A 20,993-nucleotide genomic window follows, 5' to 3' on the forward strand; every position below is an offset into this window, starting at 1 on the left:
ATATGGCTATCTTATGTATACCACCCCTGCTTTGCCACAACACAACTGATTGGCTCAAATGCATTAAGAAGGAAATAAATTCCACAAATTAACTTTTAAGAAGACACACCTGTTAATTGAAATCCATTCCAGGTGACTACCTCATGAAGCTGGTTGAGAGAATGCCAAGTGTGTGCAAAGCTGTCATCAAGGCAAACAGTGGCTATTTGAAGAATCTCAAATATAAAATATACTTTGATTTGTTTAACACTTTTGACCGGTAGTGTAGGTAGGGATAAAGTTAGTCAACAGGGCAGATAATAAAACTGTAGCAGCAGTGTATGTGATGAGTCAAAAGAGTTCAATGCAGATAGTCTGGGTAGTTATTTGGTTAACTATTAAACTATTTAGCAGAGAGAACAGTCTTTGACTTGGGTAGCTGGAGTCTTTGACCATTTTTATGGCCTTCCTCTGATACCGCCTGGTATAGAAGTCCTGGATGGCAGGGAGCTCAGGCCCAATGATGTACTGGGGGCGTACACACTACCCTCTTTATCGCCTTGCGGTCAGATGCCAAACAGTTGCCATATCAAGCTGTGATACAGCCAGTCAAGATGCTCTCAATGGTGCAGCTGTAGAACTTTTTGAGTATCTGACGGCCCATTCCAAATCTTTTCAGCCTCATGAGGGGGAAGAGGCTTTCTTTACAACTGTCTTGGTGTGTGTGAACCACGATAATTCCTTAGTGATGTAGACACCGAGGAACTAGAAGCTCTCAACCCGCTCCACTACGGCTCCTTCGATGTGTATGAGGGCGTGCTTGGCCCTCCGTTTCCTGTAGTCCACAATCAGCTCCTTTGTCTTGCTGACATTGAGGAAGAGGTTGTTGTCCTGGCACCACACTGCCAGGTCACTGACCTCCTCCCTATTGGCTGTTTTATTGTCGTCGGTGATCAGGCCAACCACCGTTGTGTCATCAGCAAACTTAATGATGGTGTTGGAGTCGTGCATGGCAATGCAGTCATAGGTGAACAGGGAGAACAGGAGGGGACTAAGCACGCACCCCTAAAGGACCCCTGTGTTGAGGGTCAGCATGACAGATGTGTTGTTGCCTACTCTCACCACCTGGGGGCGGCCCGTCAGGAAGTCCAGGATCCAGATCCAGTTGCAATAGAGATTGCGTCATCTGTGGATCTGTTGGGGCGGTACGCGAATTGAAGTGGGTCCAGGGTGTCTGGGATTATGGTGTTGATGTGAGCCATGACCAGCCTTTCAAAGAATTTCATGGCTACAGAAGTGAGTGCTACTGGGCAATAGACAGGTAGACAGGTTACCTTGGCATTCTTGGGTACAGGGACTATGGTGGCCTGCTTGAAACATGTAGGTATTAGATAATGGACCAGAGAGAGGCTAAAAATGTCAGTGAAGATACTTGCCAGCTGTTCAGCGCATACTCCGAGTACATGTCCTGGTAATCCGTCTGACCCTGCGTCCTTGTCAATGTTAACCTGTTTAAAAGGTCTTACTCACATTGGCTATGGAGAGCGAGATCTCACAGTCATCCTGAACAGCTGGTGCTCTTATGCATGTTTCAGCGTTGCTTGCCTTGAAGCAGGCGTAGAAGGAATTTAGCTGGTCTGGTAAGGTCGAGTCACTGGGCAGCTCACGGCTGGGTTTTCCTCTGTAATCCAACAACCCTAGGAACCTGTTGGAACATAAAAACCTAATTCAATGCGGTTTCCACATTAAATGTGGGGGAAAAATAACTAATGATAGAAGCCGGTCAGATATCACAAAAGGATTGTATGACAACAGATTGTGAGGTTGTTTGGATTCAATTACTTCAGTAATCCTCTAAACTGTGTGCTGAACAGGACTGGACTTGTCATGCTGCTGAATGCCCACTTTTTCCCATCTGACACACCCATACTGTGACATAGAGTATAGGAAGTATGTGGAATTCTATGCATCAAACTGAGAGACATTGTAAACATCTGATGGGTGATTCGATTTTATGTTACATATTTTTTATCCAGTCAAGTAATGTGTAAACTAAGATGGTAAAAAAATGTGTTATGTGTCCTCAAATTGCTTGTAGTCAGAAGAGAACACATGCACTGCAGTGGCTGTACATCTCAATATATGCTAGCTGCCTAGATATATACATATCCATTCCGACCAATCAGTGAAGAGATAGAAGTTGACTCCTAGAGGTTATCTCATACTATCAGGCTCTGAACAAACCAATGAATTCCAGTTTGTTTCTTGGGAGAAGGCTTCTTGTGATTACAACACAGAGAGGAATGTCTAGTATTGGCAGCAGAGGTAGCGTACCTGCTGGACCATTATCGGTAAAGGTCATCGGTACTGCTGGAATCAGTAGCGGTGCTGATAACAAGGGCTCTATATGGCCAGCATTGCACATACTGTATATAGACTTTAATTACCTGAGTATAACAATGACTTAACATAAGATTCCTCATTATGAAAGCTCTGTTGTTGTACCACTGGGGCTTTCCAGTACCCCTTACAAGACCCAAGATGTTAACTTTCACCATACAACACCATCTCTAACCAAGCCTTAACTATGCTTAGATCTTACTATGCCTGACTAAATTCCTGAGCAGAACATATTCAGGTCAAATCTGATGTGATTAACAAGCAATAATGCAAGGACATTGTTGTTGATCAGGATGTGGCCTTGATGTACTTCCATTGTATTCATCAGTTGTGTAAAGTACTTAAGTAAAAATACTTAAAAGTTCTACTTAAGTCGTTTTTGGGGGTATCCGTACTTTACTTTACTATTTATATTTTTGACTACTTTTACTTTTACACATTCCTAAAGAAAATAATGTACTTTTTACGCCATATATTTTCCCTGAAACCCAAAAGTACATTTTGAATGCTTAGCAGGACAGGAACATGGTCCAATTCATACACTTATCAAGAGAACATCCCTGGTCATCCCTACTGCCTCTGATCTGGTGGACTCACTAAAAACACATGCTTCGTTTGTAAATGATGTTGGTGTGTGCCCCTGGCTATACGTAAATAAATAAAAACAAGAAAATGGTTCCGTTCTGGTTGGCTTAATATAAGGAATTTGAAATGATTACTGTCTAAGTACTGTATATTTTAACAATTACATGTAGTTTTGATACTTAAGTATTTTTAAAACCAAATACTTTTAGACTTTACTCAAGTAGTTTTATTTTACTGGGTGACTCACTTATACTTGAGTGTCACGTCTACTCCCGCTTCCCCTCTCCGGCACTCAACGTTGCCAGTCTACTAACCACCGGTCATGGCAACCCTTCATTATGCACACCTGGCTACCCTCATTACGCACACCTGTGCCCCATCATGAGGCACACCTGGACTCCATCACTACCCTGTTTACTTCCCCTTTATCTAGCACTCCTTTGTTATCACCCACCAGGAAATAATGTTTATGTTTCCATGTTAGATGCTGCTCTTGTATCGGTCCATGGTCGTTGTCATTAAACTCACTAACTGCACTTGCTTCCTGACTACCTGCGTCTATGTTACAGAATATTGCCTCGGCGAATAGGGAGACCTACTTCGCCATCACCACGATCAGCTGGCGCAACTGGGGACGGCGATGGATGAGGTCCTCCGCGTTCTTCAACATCTAGATCTTCCCCAAGGGGCGTCACACCCAACGAGCGAAGGATCCTCTACCATAAATCGACCCAGCGAGCCAGCACCCCAGCCCATTCAACAGTCTGCATAGGTCAGCGAAGCCCGTTTGTCCCTTTCAGACAAATGTGACGGGACTCCATCCAAATGCCATGGCTTCCTCCTCCAGTGCTCCCTCTACTTTTCTCATCAAACGGGAGCCCCCACCACCGAGAGGTCCAAAGTTGCCACAGTTATTTCCCTGTTGACCGGCGGGCGTGGGAAAGAGGAGAGGAGGAGCTGGGTTCTTATGGGAGGTTCATGGCTCTGATCAGAGGAGTTCAATCATCCACCGGACGGCAGAGAGGGGGTGAGTGACCTACTCCAAATACGGCAGGAGGACCAGACTGCTGCGGAGTACGCCCTCTCCTTTAATAGAGTGGCAGCATGCAGCGGATGGAATGAGCCGACACTCCACACCTTATTCAGAAGAGGATTGCGTGAGGGAGTCCAGACAGAGCTGGCATGCTGAGACGACACCCTCTCATTGGACACCGTCTGGATAACCGTCGCCTCTCTCCCTCCTGACTGATCTGAGTTAGAGTTTGAACCCATAGAGGTAGGGACCACAAGCCTCCCTGCGTCTGAGCAACGCCGTCGGAGACAGCGGGGCTCTGTCCCTATTGTGGCCAAGAGGGACACAAGCTTCAACAGTGTCCTCTACACTCTAACTCGAGAGTCAGTAGATCAGAGGGACGGTCCAGTGATCATCCGTCTCCTGGGGTAGGTGTGAGTATTCCATCTTCACTCTCCGCCAAACTTTTTTTAAGTATCAATATCACTGGCTGTCCCTCATGTTTTGTTTCCACAGCTCTATGTGAACTCGGGTGCCACTGGAAATTTTATTGACCAGGCCCTTGCCTCCTCCCTGAACATAACATCATACCCTCTCTCCTCTCAGTTTCCAGTTCAAGCGCTGGAAAACCGACCACTGGGATCTGGCACAGTCACACACATCACGGCATCACTCACAATCACCGTGGGACTCCTGCACCAAGAAAGCCTCCCCTTCCTCATCATCCAGGCACCCCTACACAGTCGTCCTCAGCCTCCCTGGCTGAGGATGGAGATTAGGCCTGGGGCACTTGGATGCCGGAAGACCTGCTTCCCTTACCCTGTGGTTCCACGTCGGTTGAGAGTCCTGTAGTTGCCCTCCAGGACAACATCCCGAAGGTTTACCAGGATCTCCGGGAGATTTTCTCCAAGACCCACGCCACCTGTCTCCCTCCTCATCACCCCTGGGACAGTGCCATCGACCTACTAACAGACTCTGAGCCTCCATCCAGGAGGCTCTCCAACAGGGTTTCATTCCCCCATCCACCTCCCCTGCGTCAGCTGATATCTTCTTTGGCCAAGAAGGAGGGGGTCTTCATCCATGTATTGACTACAGAGGTCTCAATGCCATCAACACCAAGTACCGCTACCCCCTCCCGTTGGTGCCGGGCCGCCATTGAACAGCTCCATAGGGACCAGTTTTTTTTTTACCAAGCTGGACCTGCGGATGTGCATACAATTTGATCTGCATCCAGGAGGGGGATGGAAGATGGCCTTCAGCACAGTGTCTGGGAACTACGAGTACTTGGTGATGCCTTATGGTTTGGCCAATGCTCTGTCGGTGTTCCATGCATTCGTGAACGGTCAGCCTCACTTCCGGCCTCAATCTAATGGGCTTGTGAGAGGATGAACCAGGAGCTGGGTAGGTTCCTGAGCAGTGTTCGTGTCGCCAACTCCATTCTCCTGTAAGTCGCACTGCTCCAGAGAATACCAGACAGGCTCCGGCACTCTCCCTGGGTCGACCGACCACCTCTCTATTTCGTCCCATGTTGTCACCTCCTCCAGATAGTGCTGCTCCTTACCACGCTGCTTGGTCCTTGGTTGGTGGGTGATTCTGGAACGGCCGTTGTTGGTGGAAGGAGAGGAGGACCAAAGCGCAGCGTGGTAAGTGTTCATATTCATATTTATTTAAACACTAAACAAAATAACAAAGAGAATGAAACAAAACCGAAACAGTTCTGTAAGGTAACGAAAAACATTAAACAGAAAATAATCACACACAAAACACAGGTGGGAAAAGGCTACCTAAGTATGATTCTCAATCAGAGACAACGAACGACACCTGCCTCTGATTGAGAACCATACCAGGCCAAACACATAAACACAACATAGAAAAAAGAACAGACTACCCACCCCAACCAAACTAAAACAAAGGAACTAAGGTCAGAACGTGACAACCGCAGTCTATGTGATCTATGAACTCTTTGTTGCCCCTCACGCCACTCTCTCTACCGCCCACTCATAATCCTTCCTACTGCACCCCAGCTCTATCCCCAAGCCCTGACATGTCCCTGAGAACAGCAGTATCTCCCACTCCTATTTTGTTTTGCACTGATCTGTTAGCCTGGGGAGTTCTTGTTTTGAGGAAATAACAGATGTTAACATTTAGTGCCTTCAGAAAGAATTCATACCCCTTGACTTATTCCACATGTGTTCAAAATGAATGTAAAATGGATTACATAGATTTTTCTCTCACCCATTTACACACAATACCCCATAATGACAAAGTGAAAACATGTTTTAAATTTTTTGCAAATGTACTCAATTAAATACAGATATCTAATTTACATAAGTATTCCCACCCTTGAGTCAATACTTTGTAGAAAAACCTTTGGCAGAGATTAAAGCTGTGAGTGTTTCTGGGTAAGTCTCTAAGAGCTTTCACTCCTGGATTGTGCAACATTTGCCCATTTATTCTTTTCAAAACTCTTGAAGCTCCATCAAATTGGTTGATTATTTTCAGGTCTTTCGATATATTGTCAAGTCAATGTCGCCCTTCCCTGCAGTCAAATGGCCAAATCGGCCGATAGTGTCCTCATGGGTGAAATGTTATTCATATTTTTCATAATCAACATAAAAATAAAGGAAATCTGATGTTTCCTTGTCAAACGATGTCATATTTCAGTCTTCTGTGATGTATAGAAAGTGTAATATTGGGATGCAAACGCAAAATGTAATACAACTCTATATCTGACATGGTACAAGCCATGTGTGTGAGGTGTATACTTTTGTTTCAAAGTAGATTTGTTTAAGACTACCAAAAAACACTCTGCGTGACCCTCATTTAGCCCACTGCAGTAAATAGTTATTAAGTCAAAACTGTAACTCTCCCACTCAGGAACATTCACTGTCTTCTTGGTAAGCAACTCCAGTATAGAATTGGCCTTGTGTTTTTGGATATTATCCTGCTGAAATGTGAATTCCTCTCCCAGTGTCTGGTGTAAATCAACTGAACCAGGTTTTGCTTTAAGATTTTGCCTGTGCTTAGCTCCATTCTGTATTTTTTTTTTATCCTGAAAAACTCCCCAGTCTTTAACGATTACAAGCCTACGCATAACATAATGCAGCCACCGCTATGCTTGAAAATATGGAGAGTGGTACTCAGTAATGTGTTGTATTTGATTATCCCCATTTTCCCCAAACATAACACATAACATAATAGGACAAAAAGTGAATTGCTTTGCCAAATGTTTTGCAGTATTACTTTAGTACCTTGTTGCAAACAGGATGCATGTTTTGGAATATTTTTATTCTGTACAGGCTTCCTTCTTTCCCTCTGTCAATTAGGTTAATATTGTGGAGTAACTACAAAGTAGTTGATTCATCCTAATTTTTCTATTATCACAGCCATTAAACTGAAACTGTTTATTTAACATCACCATTGGCCTCATGGTGAAATCCCTGAGCGGTTTCCTTCCGCTCCGGCAACTGAGTTAGGAAGGACACCTGTATCTTTGTAGTGACTGGGTGTATCGATACACCATCCAAAGTGTAATCAATAACTTCACCATGCTCAAAGGGATATTCAAAGTCTGCTTTCTTATTTTTACCCATCTACCAATGTGAGGCATTGGAAAACATCCCTTATAATAATTCTGGTAGAAGGTCCCTGCGGGGGTGGCAGGTAGCCTAGTGGTTAGAGCATTGGGCCAGTAACCGAATGGTTTCTGGATCGAATCTCTGAGCTGACAAGGTAAAAATCTGTTGTTCTGCCCCTGAACAACAAGGCAGTTACCCCACTGTTCCCTGGTAGGCTGCCATTGTAACTACAAATTTGTTCTAACTGACTTGCCTAGTTAAATAAATTAAGATGGGTCATGGGTTCAATTTCATTCATGTAGACTACTTACCCAGTCTGGTCATTATGGAGACAGTGCCTTTCAAATGAATTTGATTGGTGACCATCACGGATTCAAATAGCCCAAGGGGGTAGTCAGTTGAAATAAACTGATTGAAGACCATTGGAGCTGCCTGACAAGGATCGCCTATTTACAGATTCCTGGCGCCAGCAGTAGATTATAATTGGCCAAATAATTGTTCTCTGAGACATTTAATTGTATTGCCAAAACGGATTACATAAAATACATGTGAAAAAGCCAAAGACCACGAAGGAAATGTATAAATAAACTGAATAAGCCACAATCACATCTAAGAGTTCTTCAAACGAGTTTCTTTGTTTCAAATAGACTACAGGTTTTTTTTCATAGAAGCACAGACTATTGTTGTTGACGTGCATCATAAACTATATATTTCACAATCACAATACAGCCAGCAACAACGCTAAGAGATGATAACTTTGAACGCGGAGTGGCACATCTTGTGGAACTAACCACGAGCCGAGCCGCACATCCTCACATGCGTGCGCTCTCCAGCTACAGGCGCGCGGCCGTCCCAGGACAGTATAAAAATCCCGGCGAACTGTCCCAAGAGCACGGAAAGAACTGGATTTCTTAGGTGAGTGAGGAGTGGGGACAACTAATGGGCACCATATAGTCTACAAACGCGCTTTAGTCATGAGTGAAAGAGTTCGTTTTTAGTAGAAATATAAAGCATCTCTTAAAGTAGGCGAGATTTCATACCGAGATAGAGACTACTTATAAATGATTGCATTAAATTTAGGCTACTGTAGCCTACACATTGGCATTGCAAAGCAAGTAATTCATCTTCTGACTGTAGTGTGCAGATTAACCAGACCAAATGTATGGTAAAACTGTTAAAAATAGATTATTTGTAGGGGAAACTACAATACCTTATTAGTTTTTTAGCATAATGACTGGATTTAAAGTCTGAAACTTTTAATTGCATAGAACTAGTTTAGTTGCTATTCTAAAATAGCTACAGTTATGGACATTTAGCGTCCATGAAAGGTTATTTTTCCTATATAAAGTATTCTACTTTTTATATTCTGCCAATTATTCCAATGTATTACCATTGTATCTTTGTATATCGTTGTATTTATTTTCTATAGCTTTGATAGACAACCACTGTTTGACATGGGTCTATGTCTGTTTTCATAGGTGTATCTGTCTGTCAATCAATCATGAAGGCTGTGGCAATAATCCTTGCTCTGGCAGTCATCTCTGGTAAACCTGGGTTTACACTGTTCCCTTTTGACACTGTTATCAATTTATACAGTGCCTTGCAAAAGTATTCATACCCCTTGAATTTCTTCACATTTTACTGTGTTAGAAAGTGGGATTCAAATGGATTTAATTGTAATTCATTACAATTAACGACTATATTTTTGTTATAAATTGTTTATGAATCTTTTTTTAAACTTTGACATTACAGAGTATGTTGAGTAGATTGCTGACAAAAAAATGACAATGAAATACATTTTAATGCCACGTTGTAACACAATAAAATGTGAAGAAAAGGCACTGTATATACAGTATATATATATTTAGAATTAGTCAACTGTATATACAGTATATATATATTTAGAATTAGTCAACTGTATATACAGTATATATATATTTAGAATTAGTCAACTGTATATACAGTATATATATATTTAGAATTAGTCAACTGTATATACAGTATATATATATTTAGAATTAGTCAACTGTATATATATTTAGTATTAGTCAACTGTATATATATTTAGAATTAGTCAACTGTATGTATATTTAGTATTAGTCAACTGTATGTATATTTAGTATTAGTCAACTGTATGTATATTTAGTATTGGTCAACAGTATATATATTTAGTATTAGTCAACTGTATATAGAGTATATATATATTTAGTATTAGTCAACTGTATATACAGTATATATATTTAGTATTAGTCAACTGTATATGCAGTATATATATTTAGTATCAGTCAACTGTATGTATATTTAGTATTAGTCAACTGTATATGCAGTATATATTTAGTATTAGTCAACTGTATATGCAGTATATATATTTAGTATTAGTCAACTGTATATGCAGTATATATATTTAGTATTAGTCAACTGTATATGCAGTATATATATTTAGTATTAGTCAACTGTATATGCAGTATATATATTTAGTATTAGTCAACTGTATATGCAGTATATATATTTAGTATTAGTCAACTGTATATATATTTAGTATTAGTCAACTGTATATGCAGTATATATATTTAGTATTAGTCAACTGTATATATATTTAGTATTAGTCAACTGTATATGCAGTATATATATTTAGTATCAGTCAACTGTATGTATATTTAGTATTAGTCAACTGTATATGCAGTATATATTTAGTATTAGTCAACTGTATATGCAGTATATATATTTAGTATTAGTCAACTGTATATGCAGTATATATATTTAGTATTAGTCAACTGTATATGCAGTATATATATTTAGTATTAGTCAACTGTATATATATTTAGTATTAGTCAACTGTATATGCAGTATATATTTAGTATTAGTCAACTGTATATGCAGTATATATTTAGTATTAGTCAACTGTATATATATTTAGTATTAGTCAACTGTATATGCAGTATATATATTTAGTATTAGTCAACTGTATATATATTTAGTATTAGTCAACTGTATATGCAGTATATATTTAGTATTAGTCAACTGTATATGCAGTATATATATTTAGTATTAGTCAACTGTATATACAGTGCCTTGCGAAAGTATTCGGCCCCCTTGAACTTTGCGACCTTTTGCCACATTTCAGGCTTCAAACATTAAGATATTAAACTGTATTTTTTTGTGAAGAATCAACAACAAGTGGGACACAATCATGAAGTGGAACGACATTTATTGGATATTTCAAACTTTTTTAACAAATCAAAAACTGAACAATTGGGCGTGCAAAATTATTCAGCCCCCTTAAGTTAATACTTTGTAGCGCCACCTTTTGCTGCGATTGCAGCTGTAAGTCGCTTGGGGTATGTCTCTATCAGTTTTGCACATCGAGAGACTGACATTTTTTCCCATTCCTCTTTGCAAAACAGCTCGAGCTCAGTGAGGTTGGATGGAGAGCATTTGTGAACAGCAGTTTTCAGTTCTTTCCACAGATTCTCGATTGGATTCAGGTCTGGACTTTGACTTGGCCATTCTAACACCTGGATATGTTTATTTTTGAACCATTCCATTGTAGATTTTGCTTTATGTTTTGGATCATTGTCTTGTTGGAAGACAAATCTCCGTCCCAGTCTCAAGTCTTTTGCAGACTCCATCAGGTTTTCTTCCAGAATGGTCCTGTATTTGGCTCTATCCATCTTCCCATCAATTTTAACCATCTTCCCTGTCCCTGCTGAAGAAAAGCAGGCCCAAACCATGATGCTGCCACCACCATGTTTGACAGTGGGGATGGTGTGTTCAGGGTGATGAGCTGTGTTGCTTTTACGCCAAACATAACGTTTTGCATTGTTGCCAAAAAGTTCCATTTTGGTTTCATCTGACCAGAGCACCTTCTTCCACATGTTTGGTGTGTCTCCCAGGTGGCTTGTGGCAAACTTTAAACAACACTTTTTATGGATATCTTTAAGAAATGGCTTTCTTCTTGCCACTCTTCCATAAAGGCCAGATTTGTGCAATATACGACAGATTGTTGTCCTATGGACAGAGTCTCCCACCTCAGCTGTAGATCTCTGCAGTTCATCCAGAGTGATCATGGGCCTCTTGGCTGCATCTCTGATCAGTCTTCTCCTTGTATGAGCTGAACGTTTAGAGGGACGGCCAGGTCTTGGTAGATTTGCAGTGGTCTGATCCTCCTTCCATTTCAATATTATCGCTTGCACATTGCTCCTTGGGATGTTTAAAGCTTGGGAAATCTTTTTGTATCCAAATCCGGCTTTAAACTTCTTCACAACAGTATCTCGGACCTGCCTGGTGTGTTCCTTGTTCTTCATGATGCTCTCTGCGCTTTTAACGGACCTCTGAGACTATCACAGTGCAGGTGCATTTATACGGAGACTTGATTACACACAGGTGGATTGTATTTATCATCATTAGTCATTTAGGTCAACATTGGATCATTCAGAGATCCTCACTGAACTTCTGGAGAGAGTTTGCTGCACTGAAAGTAAAGGGGCTGAATAATTTTGCACGCCCAATTTTTCAGTTTTTGATTTGTTAAAAAAGTTTGAAATATCCAATAAATGTCGTTCCACTTCATGATTGTGTCCCACTTGTTGTTGATTCTTCACAAAAAAATACAGTTGTATATCTTTATGTTTGAAGCCTGAAATGTGGCAAAAGGTCGCAAAGTTCAGGGGGGCCGAATACTTTCGCAAGGCACTGTATATTTAGTATTAGTCAACTGTATATATATTTAGTATTAGTCAACTGTATATGCAGTATATATATTTAGTATTAGTCAACTGTATATGCAGTATATATATTTAGTATTAGTCAACTGTATATGCAGTATATATATTTAGTATTAGTCAACTGTATATGCAGTATATATATTTAGTATTAGTCAACTGTATATGCAGTATATATATTTAGTATTAGTCAACTGTATATGCAGTATATATATTTAGTATTAGTCAACTGTATATGCAGTATATATATTTAGTATTAGTCAACTGTATATGCAGTATATATATTTAGTATTAGTCAACTGTATATGCAGTATATATTTAGTATTAGTCAACTGTATATACAGTATATATATTTAGTATTAGTCAACTGTATATACAGTATATATATTTAGTATTAGTCAACTGTATATGCAGTATATATATTTAGTATTAGTCAACTGTATATACAGTATATATATTTAGTATTAGTCAACTGTATATGCAGTATATATATTTAGTATTAGTCAACTGTATATATATTTAGTATTAGTCAACTGTATGTGCATGAATGCATTTACTGACTCCTTGCTGAAATCAGTCTTTAAGATCAACTCTTACAATACTGTAACACTTGTATAATTAGGCATCATACTGTACCAAGGGTCTACACTCTCTCATTACCAGACTGGATTTAACCCCCCTGATGGTGTATATTATGGACACCTCACCTCAGAGCTCTCTATCTCCCCCTGCAGGCTGCCATGCCCGCGCTGTGCGCCAGGCAGAGGCCCTCCAGAACCACTGGGAGGAGAACGTTGAGCGCTTCTGGACCTACGTGTCTGAGATCAACAGCAGAGCCGACGGACTGGTGGAGAACCTCAAAGCCTCCCAGCTCGGCAGAGAACTTGAGTGAGTGGCACATTGTAACACTATTTCATTGAAGTGATATAGGCTCATACACTTTGCTTCATCGCTCTCCATTATCACCTTGTGCTGTGTGACTGTCCCTGACCATGCCTCCCTGCTTTCCCCCTCTCTCCCCCGTCCTCCCCCCTGTGTCCCTGACCATGCCTCCCTGCTTTCCCCCTCTCTCCCCCATCCTCCCCCCTGTGTCCCTGACCATGCCTCCCTGCTTTCCCCCTCTCTCCCCCATCCTCCCCCCTGTGTCCCTGACCATGCCTCCCTGCTTTCCCCCTCTCTCCCCCATCCTCCCCCCTGTGTCCCTGACCATGCCTCCCTGCTTTCCCCCTCTCTCCCCCATCCTCCCCCCTGTGTCCCTGACCATGCCTCCCCTCTCTCTTCGTCCTCCCCCCTGTGTCCCTGACCATGCCTCCCCTCTCTCCCCCGTCCTCCCCCCTGTGTCCCTGACCATGCCTCCTTGCTTTCCCCTCTCTCCCCCCTCCCCCCTGTGTCCCTGACCATGCCTCCCCTCTCTCCCCTGTCCTCCCCCCTGTACCCTGTGTCCCCCTGTGTCCCTGACCATGCCGCCCCTCTCTCCCCTGTGTCTCCCGATTTCCCAGACAATGCCTCCCCCCTTCTCCTCCGTCCTCCCCCCTGTACCCCTGTGTCCCCTTATGTCTACTTCTACCCACTTTATGACCATCTCTGACCATTCCTCCCTCTCCGCAGCACCCTGATCACTGACACCATGGCTGAGCTGACCGTGTACAGGGAGGACATCCAGACCAAGTTGGTGCCCTACGCCCAGGACACAGCCGCCCTGCTGGGCCAGGACTTGCAGCTTCTGACCACCAAGCTCCAGACCGACATGGTTGACGCCAAGGAGCGCAGCACACAGTACCTGGGAGAGCTCAAGACTATGATGGAGCAGAATGCTGATGATGTCCACAACCGCGTCAACACCTACACCCGCAAACTGAAGAAACGCCTTAACAAGGACACAGAGGAGATCCGCAAGTGAGTATAGATGGCAACAGCTAATGTACTGTAACAGCTTGATCCAACATAGAATAATATGTCTTCCAAGTGATGCTAACCCCCTCTGCCTCTCCCACCCAGCACAGTGGCTACCTACCTGGGAGAAATCCAGTCCCGTACCTCCCAGAACATGGATCTCGTGAAGGAGCGTGTGGAGCCCTTCGTGAGTCAGGCCCACGACACCGCCGCCCAGAGGCTGGGCAGCTTCACTGACCTTCTGAAGAACCAGGCCCAGGACCTGAGCCAGCAGGTCTCCACCCAGGCCGAAGGCATGCGCGAGCAGCTGGAGGCCACCGCCGAGGACCTGCGCACCACCCTGGAGGGCAAGATCGATGAGCTCAGCAGCCTGATCGCCCCCTACGCCGCCAAGATCCGTGAGCAGCTCCAGACCGCCATGGACAAGGTCAAGGAGACCACCGTCTAAATGGACCCAGGGGAGGGAGGGGTTTGGAGGACTGGTGTCCCGCCACTACACCCCTGTTTAAGTAGGGGTGGGGGTTGTGAAGCACTGTGCCACCATTCACCTAGCTACCACAGAGAGGAGGAGGGAGTTAAGTGTTACTGATGCTGTTTTCACTGTGTTGGCACTGTGTGTTTTGGTAGAGGGGGGTTGATAGAGAGAGAGGGGTGAGGATGACAGAGCTTTGAAGGGGTCTTGAGCAGACAAACAGTCCTTTATGTCTGTTCAGGCCTGTTCAAACACACAAGAGGCCATTGTTTTTAACCTGCTTCGCTTGTCTTCCCCGTTATAAGTGCTCTAGATGTCTCCTCCAAATTGTTCTACTAATCTGCATCAGGTTTCTAAGGCTGCTGTATGGGATACAAGTGGGGTTGAAACAGTATCTAACAATCGTGAGCCAAATTGTCTCCGGCCCATTCCAGCGCTGTCCCTGTCCTTCATTTCAATAACTGCACTGAATTAAGACTGGGCTTTTCTCCAGCACTAGCATCAGTCTGTCCAGAAAAAAAGGAAGAACCACTCCGTTCCTTGCTTGTCTATGATTCTGTATCTACACCTGCTTTGTAGGCTCTGTATTTGTTGTGATTCATATAGGAGTGTATTTACTATGACTGTGATATGACGCGAATATGACAATGAAACTAAAAGGAATAGTTCACAGGGTCCATATACTACCTGTCTGTATTAATTCAGTTTGTCCAGAGTGTCTCTGCCACTTCACAATGTAACACGCCCTGCTGCTCCCTGCTGCTCACTGTTCGTCTGGCTGTCTGGCTGACTGCAGTGTGCTACCCAGCGCTGCGGAAATAAAATATGCTTGTTGCTCAATTGTCAGTGTGTTCTTTACTTGTCAAACATTTATCAACTTTTTTCAACTTTTACATTTATTTTTAGTTACAATGACAAATGAGGTAGTTAATATAGCTGAATAGATGGATCTTCATCTTACAATTTATGGTTGATGAACACACAAAGCAAATCATGTATAAATTCACTCTATCATGCACCATGTTCTGATAACAATGATAAGCTGAACCAGGTTAGTTACAGCTGGGGTTGGAGAGAACCTACAGGAGGGTAGCTCTCCGGGAACAGGGTTGGAGAGAACCTACAGGAGGGTCGCTCTCCGGGAACAGGGTTGGAGAGAACCTACAGGAGGGTAGCTCTCCGGGTAAAGGGTTGGAGAGAACCTACAGGAGGGTCGCTCTCCGGGAACAGGGTTGGAGCGAGAACCTACAGGAGGGTAGCTCTCCGGGAACAGGGTTGGAGCGAGAACCTACAGGAGGGTAGCTCTCCGGGAACAGGGTTGGAGCGAGAACCTACAGGAGGGTAGCTCTCCGGGAATAGGGTTGGAGACCCCTGACATACAATAATTCCGTTTTGGTCTTTATAAACCCCAATGTAAGTTGAATTGAGATCGTTAGGTTATAATGTCACATAACATCACATCTGGAGGCCCCAGAAATTAGTTGGACAGAATGTCCTCTTTTCTATCATATTTTCCCATGCCCAGATGCAATGTCTTTAACCCCGAAACACCAACCCTAAACCCCCTGTAGGCAGTTCTCTACTACCTGTACACGCATAAACACACACATTCCTATAATACACTTTCTTCAGGCTGTTGTTACATACATTTATAGGGATAACTTCTACAAGGGAAATGTCTGATGATTTTCAGTAAGGCCTTTTTTCAGGGTACCTATCCTTCTCCCTAACCCACATCCCCCTTTCACCGTTTCTTTTAGGACCCTCCCCCACCACCCATAAACCCCTCTCCACACACACTGTCAATTTCTCTCCTAATCTTTACAGATGGTGCTTGATTGACCAAACACTAAAGGACCTTCCACCCCCTCCTGCCCTGCAGGTCTTTATTTTCTCTTTTGTCCCCTTTCCTCCCTCCTTCCGTACCTCCCTCCCTCTCTCCCTGCTTCCCGGGTCCTGGCTTGTCGGGATCTGCTCTCACATTCCTTTCTTGTTATGCCAGCAGGTTTCAGGAACCATATTTGTGCTTTCATTTACTACAGTTGAAGTCTGAAGTTTACAAGCACCTGAGCCAAATACATTTAAACTCAGTTTTTCACAATTCCTGACATTTAATCCTAGTAAAAATTCCCTGTCTTAGGTCAGTTAGGATCACCACTTTATTTTAAGAATGTGAAATGTCAGAATAATAGCAGAGAGAATGATTTATTTGAGCTTTTATTTCTTTTATCACATTTCCAGTGGTTCAGAAGTTTACATACACTCAATTAGTATTTGGTAGCATTGTCTTCAAATTGCTTAACTTGGGTCAAACATTTCGGTAGCCTTCCACAAGCTTCCCACAATAAGTTGGGTGAATTTTGGCCCATTCCTCCTGACAGAGCTGGTGTAACTGAGTCAGGTTTATAGGCCTCCTTGCTTGCACATGCTTTTTTAATTATGCCCACAAATGTTCTATAGGATTGAAGTCAGGGCTTTGTGATGGCCACTAATACCTTAACTTTTTCTGTCCTTAAGTCATTTTGCCACAACTTTGGAAGTATGCTTGGGGTCATTGTCCATTTGGAAGACTCATTTGCGACCAAGCTTTAACTTCTTGACTGATGTCTTGAGATGTTGCTTCAATATATCCACATAATTCCCCTCCTTATGATGCCATCTATTTTGTGAAGTGCACCAGTCCCTCCTGCAGCAAAGCACCCCCACAACATGATGCTGCCACCCCCGTGCTTCACGGTTGGTACGGTGTTCTTTGGCTTGCAAGCCTCCCCCTTTTCCCTCCAAACATAACGATGGTCATTATGGCCAAACAGTTCATTTTTGTTTCTTCAGACCAGAGGACATTCTCTAAAAAGTACGATCTTTGTTCCCATGTGCAGTTGCAAACCGTAGTGTGGCTTTTTATGGCGGTTTTGGAGCAGTGGCTTCTTCCTTGCTGAGCGGCCTTTCAGGTTATGTCGATATAAAACTCGTTTTACTGTGGATATAGATACTTTTGTACCTGTTTCTTCCAACATCTTCACAAGGTCCTTTGCTGTTGTTTTGGGATTGATTTGCACTTTTCACACCAAAGTACGTACATCTCTAGGAGACAGAACACGTCTCCTTGATGAGCAGTATAACGACTGCGTGGTCCCATGGTGTTTATACTTGCATACTATTGTTTGTACAGATGAATGTGGTACCTTCAGGCATTTGGAAATTGCTCTCAAGGATGAACCAGACTTGTGGAGGTCTACAATTCGTTTCCTGAGGTCTTGGCTGATTTCTTTTGATTTTCCCATGATGTTAGGCAAAGAGGCACTGAGTTTGAAGGTAGGTCTTGAAATACATCCACAGGTACACCTCCAATTGACTCAAATTATGTCAATTAGCCTATCAGAAGCTTCTAAATCCATGACATCATTTTCTGGAATTTTCCAAGCTGTTTAAAGGCACAGTCAACTTAGTGTATGTAAACTTCTGACCCACTGGAATTGTGATACAGTGAATTATAAGTGAAATAATCTGTCTTCTAAAACATTGTTGGCAAAATTACGTGTGTCATGCACAAGTAGATGTCCTAACCGACTTGGCAAAACAATAGTTTGTTAACAATAAATGTGTGGGGTGGTTGAAAAACTAGTTTTAATGACTCCAACCTAAGTGTATGTAAACTTCCGACTTCAACTGTATGTTTATAGATAGTCCATCCTTCTCTCCCGTCTAAGATACACAGACGTGCACGAAGGTACACACGCAGGTACATTGGTATGGATCTATAGTTTTTATGGGTCTATAATTTTTTTAATTTGACTTGTAACATCGCTGACCTTGCTGCTATCTTGGACAGAGTCTGTGTTCCAAAATAGATTTTATCTAAGAGATTTTAGGTTTATACCTGGATAAATCATGTTGAAAAGAACATGTAAACACCAGAAACACACAGTAATAGTAAGTTATTCTGTCAGAGCAAACAAAGCATGGAGTTTTTTGAGTGTAGTTAATTAACAGAAAGTGTGCGTCACAAAGTTTGCCTCTGAAGCGTAGGATAGAGGCCAGCAAGTAAACATTTAGGCTGGAAGCCAGGCAGTGAAGGCCACCACTTATCCCTCCTCTCTGCTCCACCAATCCCCTACTGCAAAAAGCACTTACACCTACAATATTTTGGTATTGTTGTTAATGGTAGTTTTAATAAACTAAACCAAGTTAATTCTCACTGTATACAATAGCACTATGGGCATCTTTATTTTTGAAGTTGAAGCACCGTTTCGTGATCAAGTCTATAAATTTAAACACAAGCACCTTAAAATGTGCTCACACATCCTTTTTTAACCAGGAAAAAAACAGTAGAAAAAAATACTCCAGGCAAGCAATAACTGTGTCTCGTAAACCACCCCCACTCAACCCTAACCAAAAGTAGCATACCGTTTCAAGTGTGTGACCTTGTATTCAATTAGAAGACAAGAACAGCAACAATGACTACATTGACTCCCCTGAATCAGGTCACACTCCTAATAACAACCTCTGTGTTGAAGTGAACTGTTATTGAGTCCCAGTTTGTTTCTGTTCCTCCTTTAATGGAGGTCGTGTTTGGGTGAAGTGTCCTACACTATAGTAAACCCTGTATGTATTTGTAACGGTCTGGCCAAAGAGAAAACAGGAAAACCACAAGCATTCTGCCAGTCAGCACTTCTTCTCACGTACTATACTGCAGCTCCTGGGTGTCTCTGGCTCCGGCTGAAGCAACAAAGGGCTCCATCTAGCAGTTGTTGGCATAGCAAAACCGACAGTAACCCCCGACAACTCCCCCACAGAGATTTTACCTCTTACTACCCTTCCTCCCCCATCTTGGTGCTGGAACACAAACCATCACCACAGGAGCCCTTTGGCAAAAGAAGGGGGGGGGGGAGTATTTTATCAGGCGGCTTGTTATGCTTGTTATTTCAATTCATGAGCGAGTGAGACATGCACGTTCACGCCTCATGCATCACACAAAGACACTCTACCACAGGTGAGGAATGGGTACTGTGTGATTAAGAGGTGCAAGACAATGGTCATCTGTGCATCATAACAGGGTTTCATATGGCTAAAGCCATCAGCACCGAATGGGCTCCCTGCCGTGGGCAGCAAGGGGCTGGGTGTAAAGAGGGAAGTGCTGCAATGAGGAAAACATACATACCCCTCCAGCACTAATGAGAGGTTACTATAGTTCAACAAACTGTAGTCCACTACCCCTGTATGCTCCAACACAGAGAATGACCTTCTAGACTTACTTCCCCATTTTAAGAATAGTGCAAATAAAGCCATAAGACTCTCGAGTCAAATAACTACAAATCTGGTGTTTTCAGAGTTGTGTCCATGTGATTATTTACACCAAACCCCTGTACCACACCAAACATGACACACACACGCACACGCACCACACACACACCACACACACACACACCACACACACACACACCACACACACACGCACCACACACACACACACACACACACCACACACACACACACACACACACACACACACACACACACACAGACACAGACACAGACACAGACAGACACAGACTGACACCCACAAAAAAGAAGAAGTTGACATTGACTTTGCCAGACTTTGTAGTTCTTGGACGTGGAGTTACGTATAGGCTATTCCAGTACAGTAGAGGTTTGATGACCCCAGCTTCTCTCTCTTGGAGACAGCACAGAGGAGCACTAATATAATGGACTTCTATCAGATTTGCATAACAGTGGACAAATATGATGCTGTGCATTTTATATCACATGATAACACTGATAACACAGATCTGTGTGTGAGGTCAGTGAAGGGTAATGGCACTGAAAGTAGATCAGAGGGGAAGAAGCGCACATGTTAAAGGACTCATTTATATATTATGAAATTGATAGGTGTCAATAAGGATTCCATCACACAGCTTTCATCTATTCAGAGAAGTCAGAACAGGGATGACTTCAGGGAAGGGAGGAGGGAAGGATGGAATGGGGCCCAAATACTTGCCTTGCCAAAAAGACTAAGGGCTGGATTCAATCCGTATTGCCAGAAGATCTGCTTTAAAATGCAAAGGTCATTGAATGCAGTCAACACAACGATGGGAACACTACCTTTCATTATCTGTCGCAGATCTTCAGTGTTATGGATTGAATACAGCCCTAAACAGACTGGTCTGGTGGACTCAGAGACAGATCTGCACTGTCAATGCCGTGCTGTTTAGTGATGCCACTGCAGAACTGTATCAATATCTAAGTAGTAGTATAAGTATCTTGTGACCCAGTTTAATGGCCATAGTCCACTTTAGGTCTGTATCTCTGTGCACTCACAGTCTGATGATTTACAATGGATATTTTATGACGAA

At 42.7% G+C, this 20,993-nt stretch overlaps 1 protein-coding gene across 1 annotated transcript; it reads left to right on the top strand.

Annotated features, from left to right (window-relative positions):
* The first annotated feature begins 8,446 nt into the window (after positions 1 to 8,446).
* Positions 8,447 to 14,759, top strand: apoe (apolipoprotein E). The gene is given in 5 exon segments (NM_001124346.1): positions 8,447 to 8,469; positions 9,033 to 9,098; positions 13,010 to 13,163; positions 13,884 to 14,171; positions 14,274 to 14,759. Coding segments are annotated over 4 exon segments (828 nt in total). The 5' UTR covers positions 8,447 to 8,469; positions 9,033 to 9,055; the 3' UTR covers positions 14,617 to 14,759.
* Positions 14,760 to 20,993: the final 6,234 nt, after the last annotated feature.

This window comes from Oncorhynchus mykiss, chromosome 3 (genome assembly GCF_057628025.1).
Source record: "Oncorhynchus mykiss isolate SJ-2025 chromosome 3, ASM5762802v1, whole genome shotgun sequence".
Classification (NCBI taxonomy): Eukaryota; Metazoa; Chordata; class Actinopteri; order Salmoniformes; family Salmonidae; genus Oncorhynchus; species Oncorhynchus mykiss.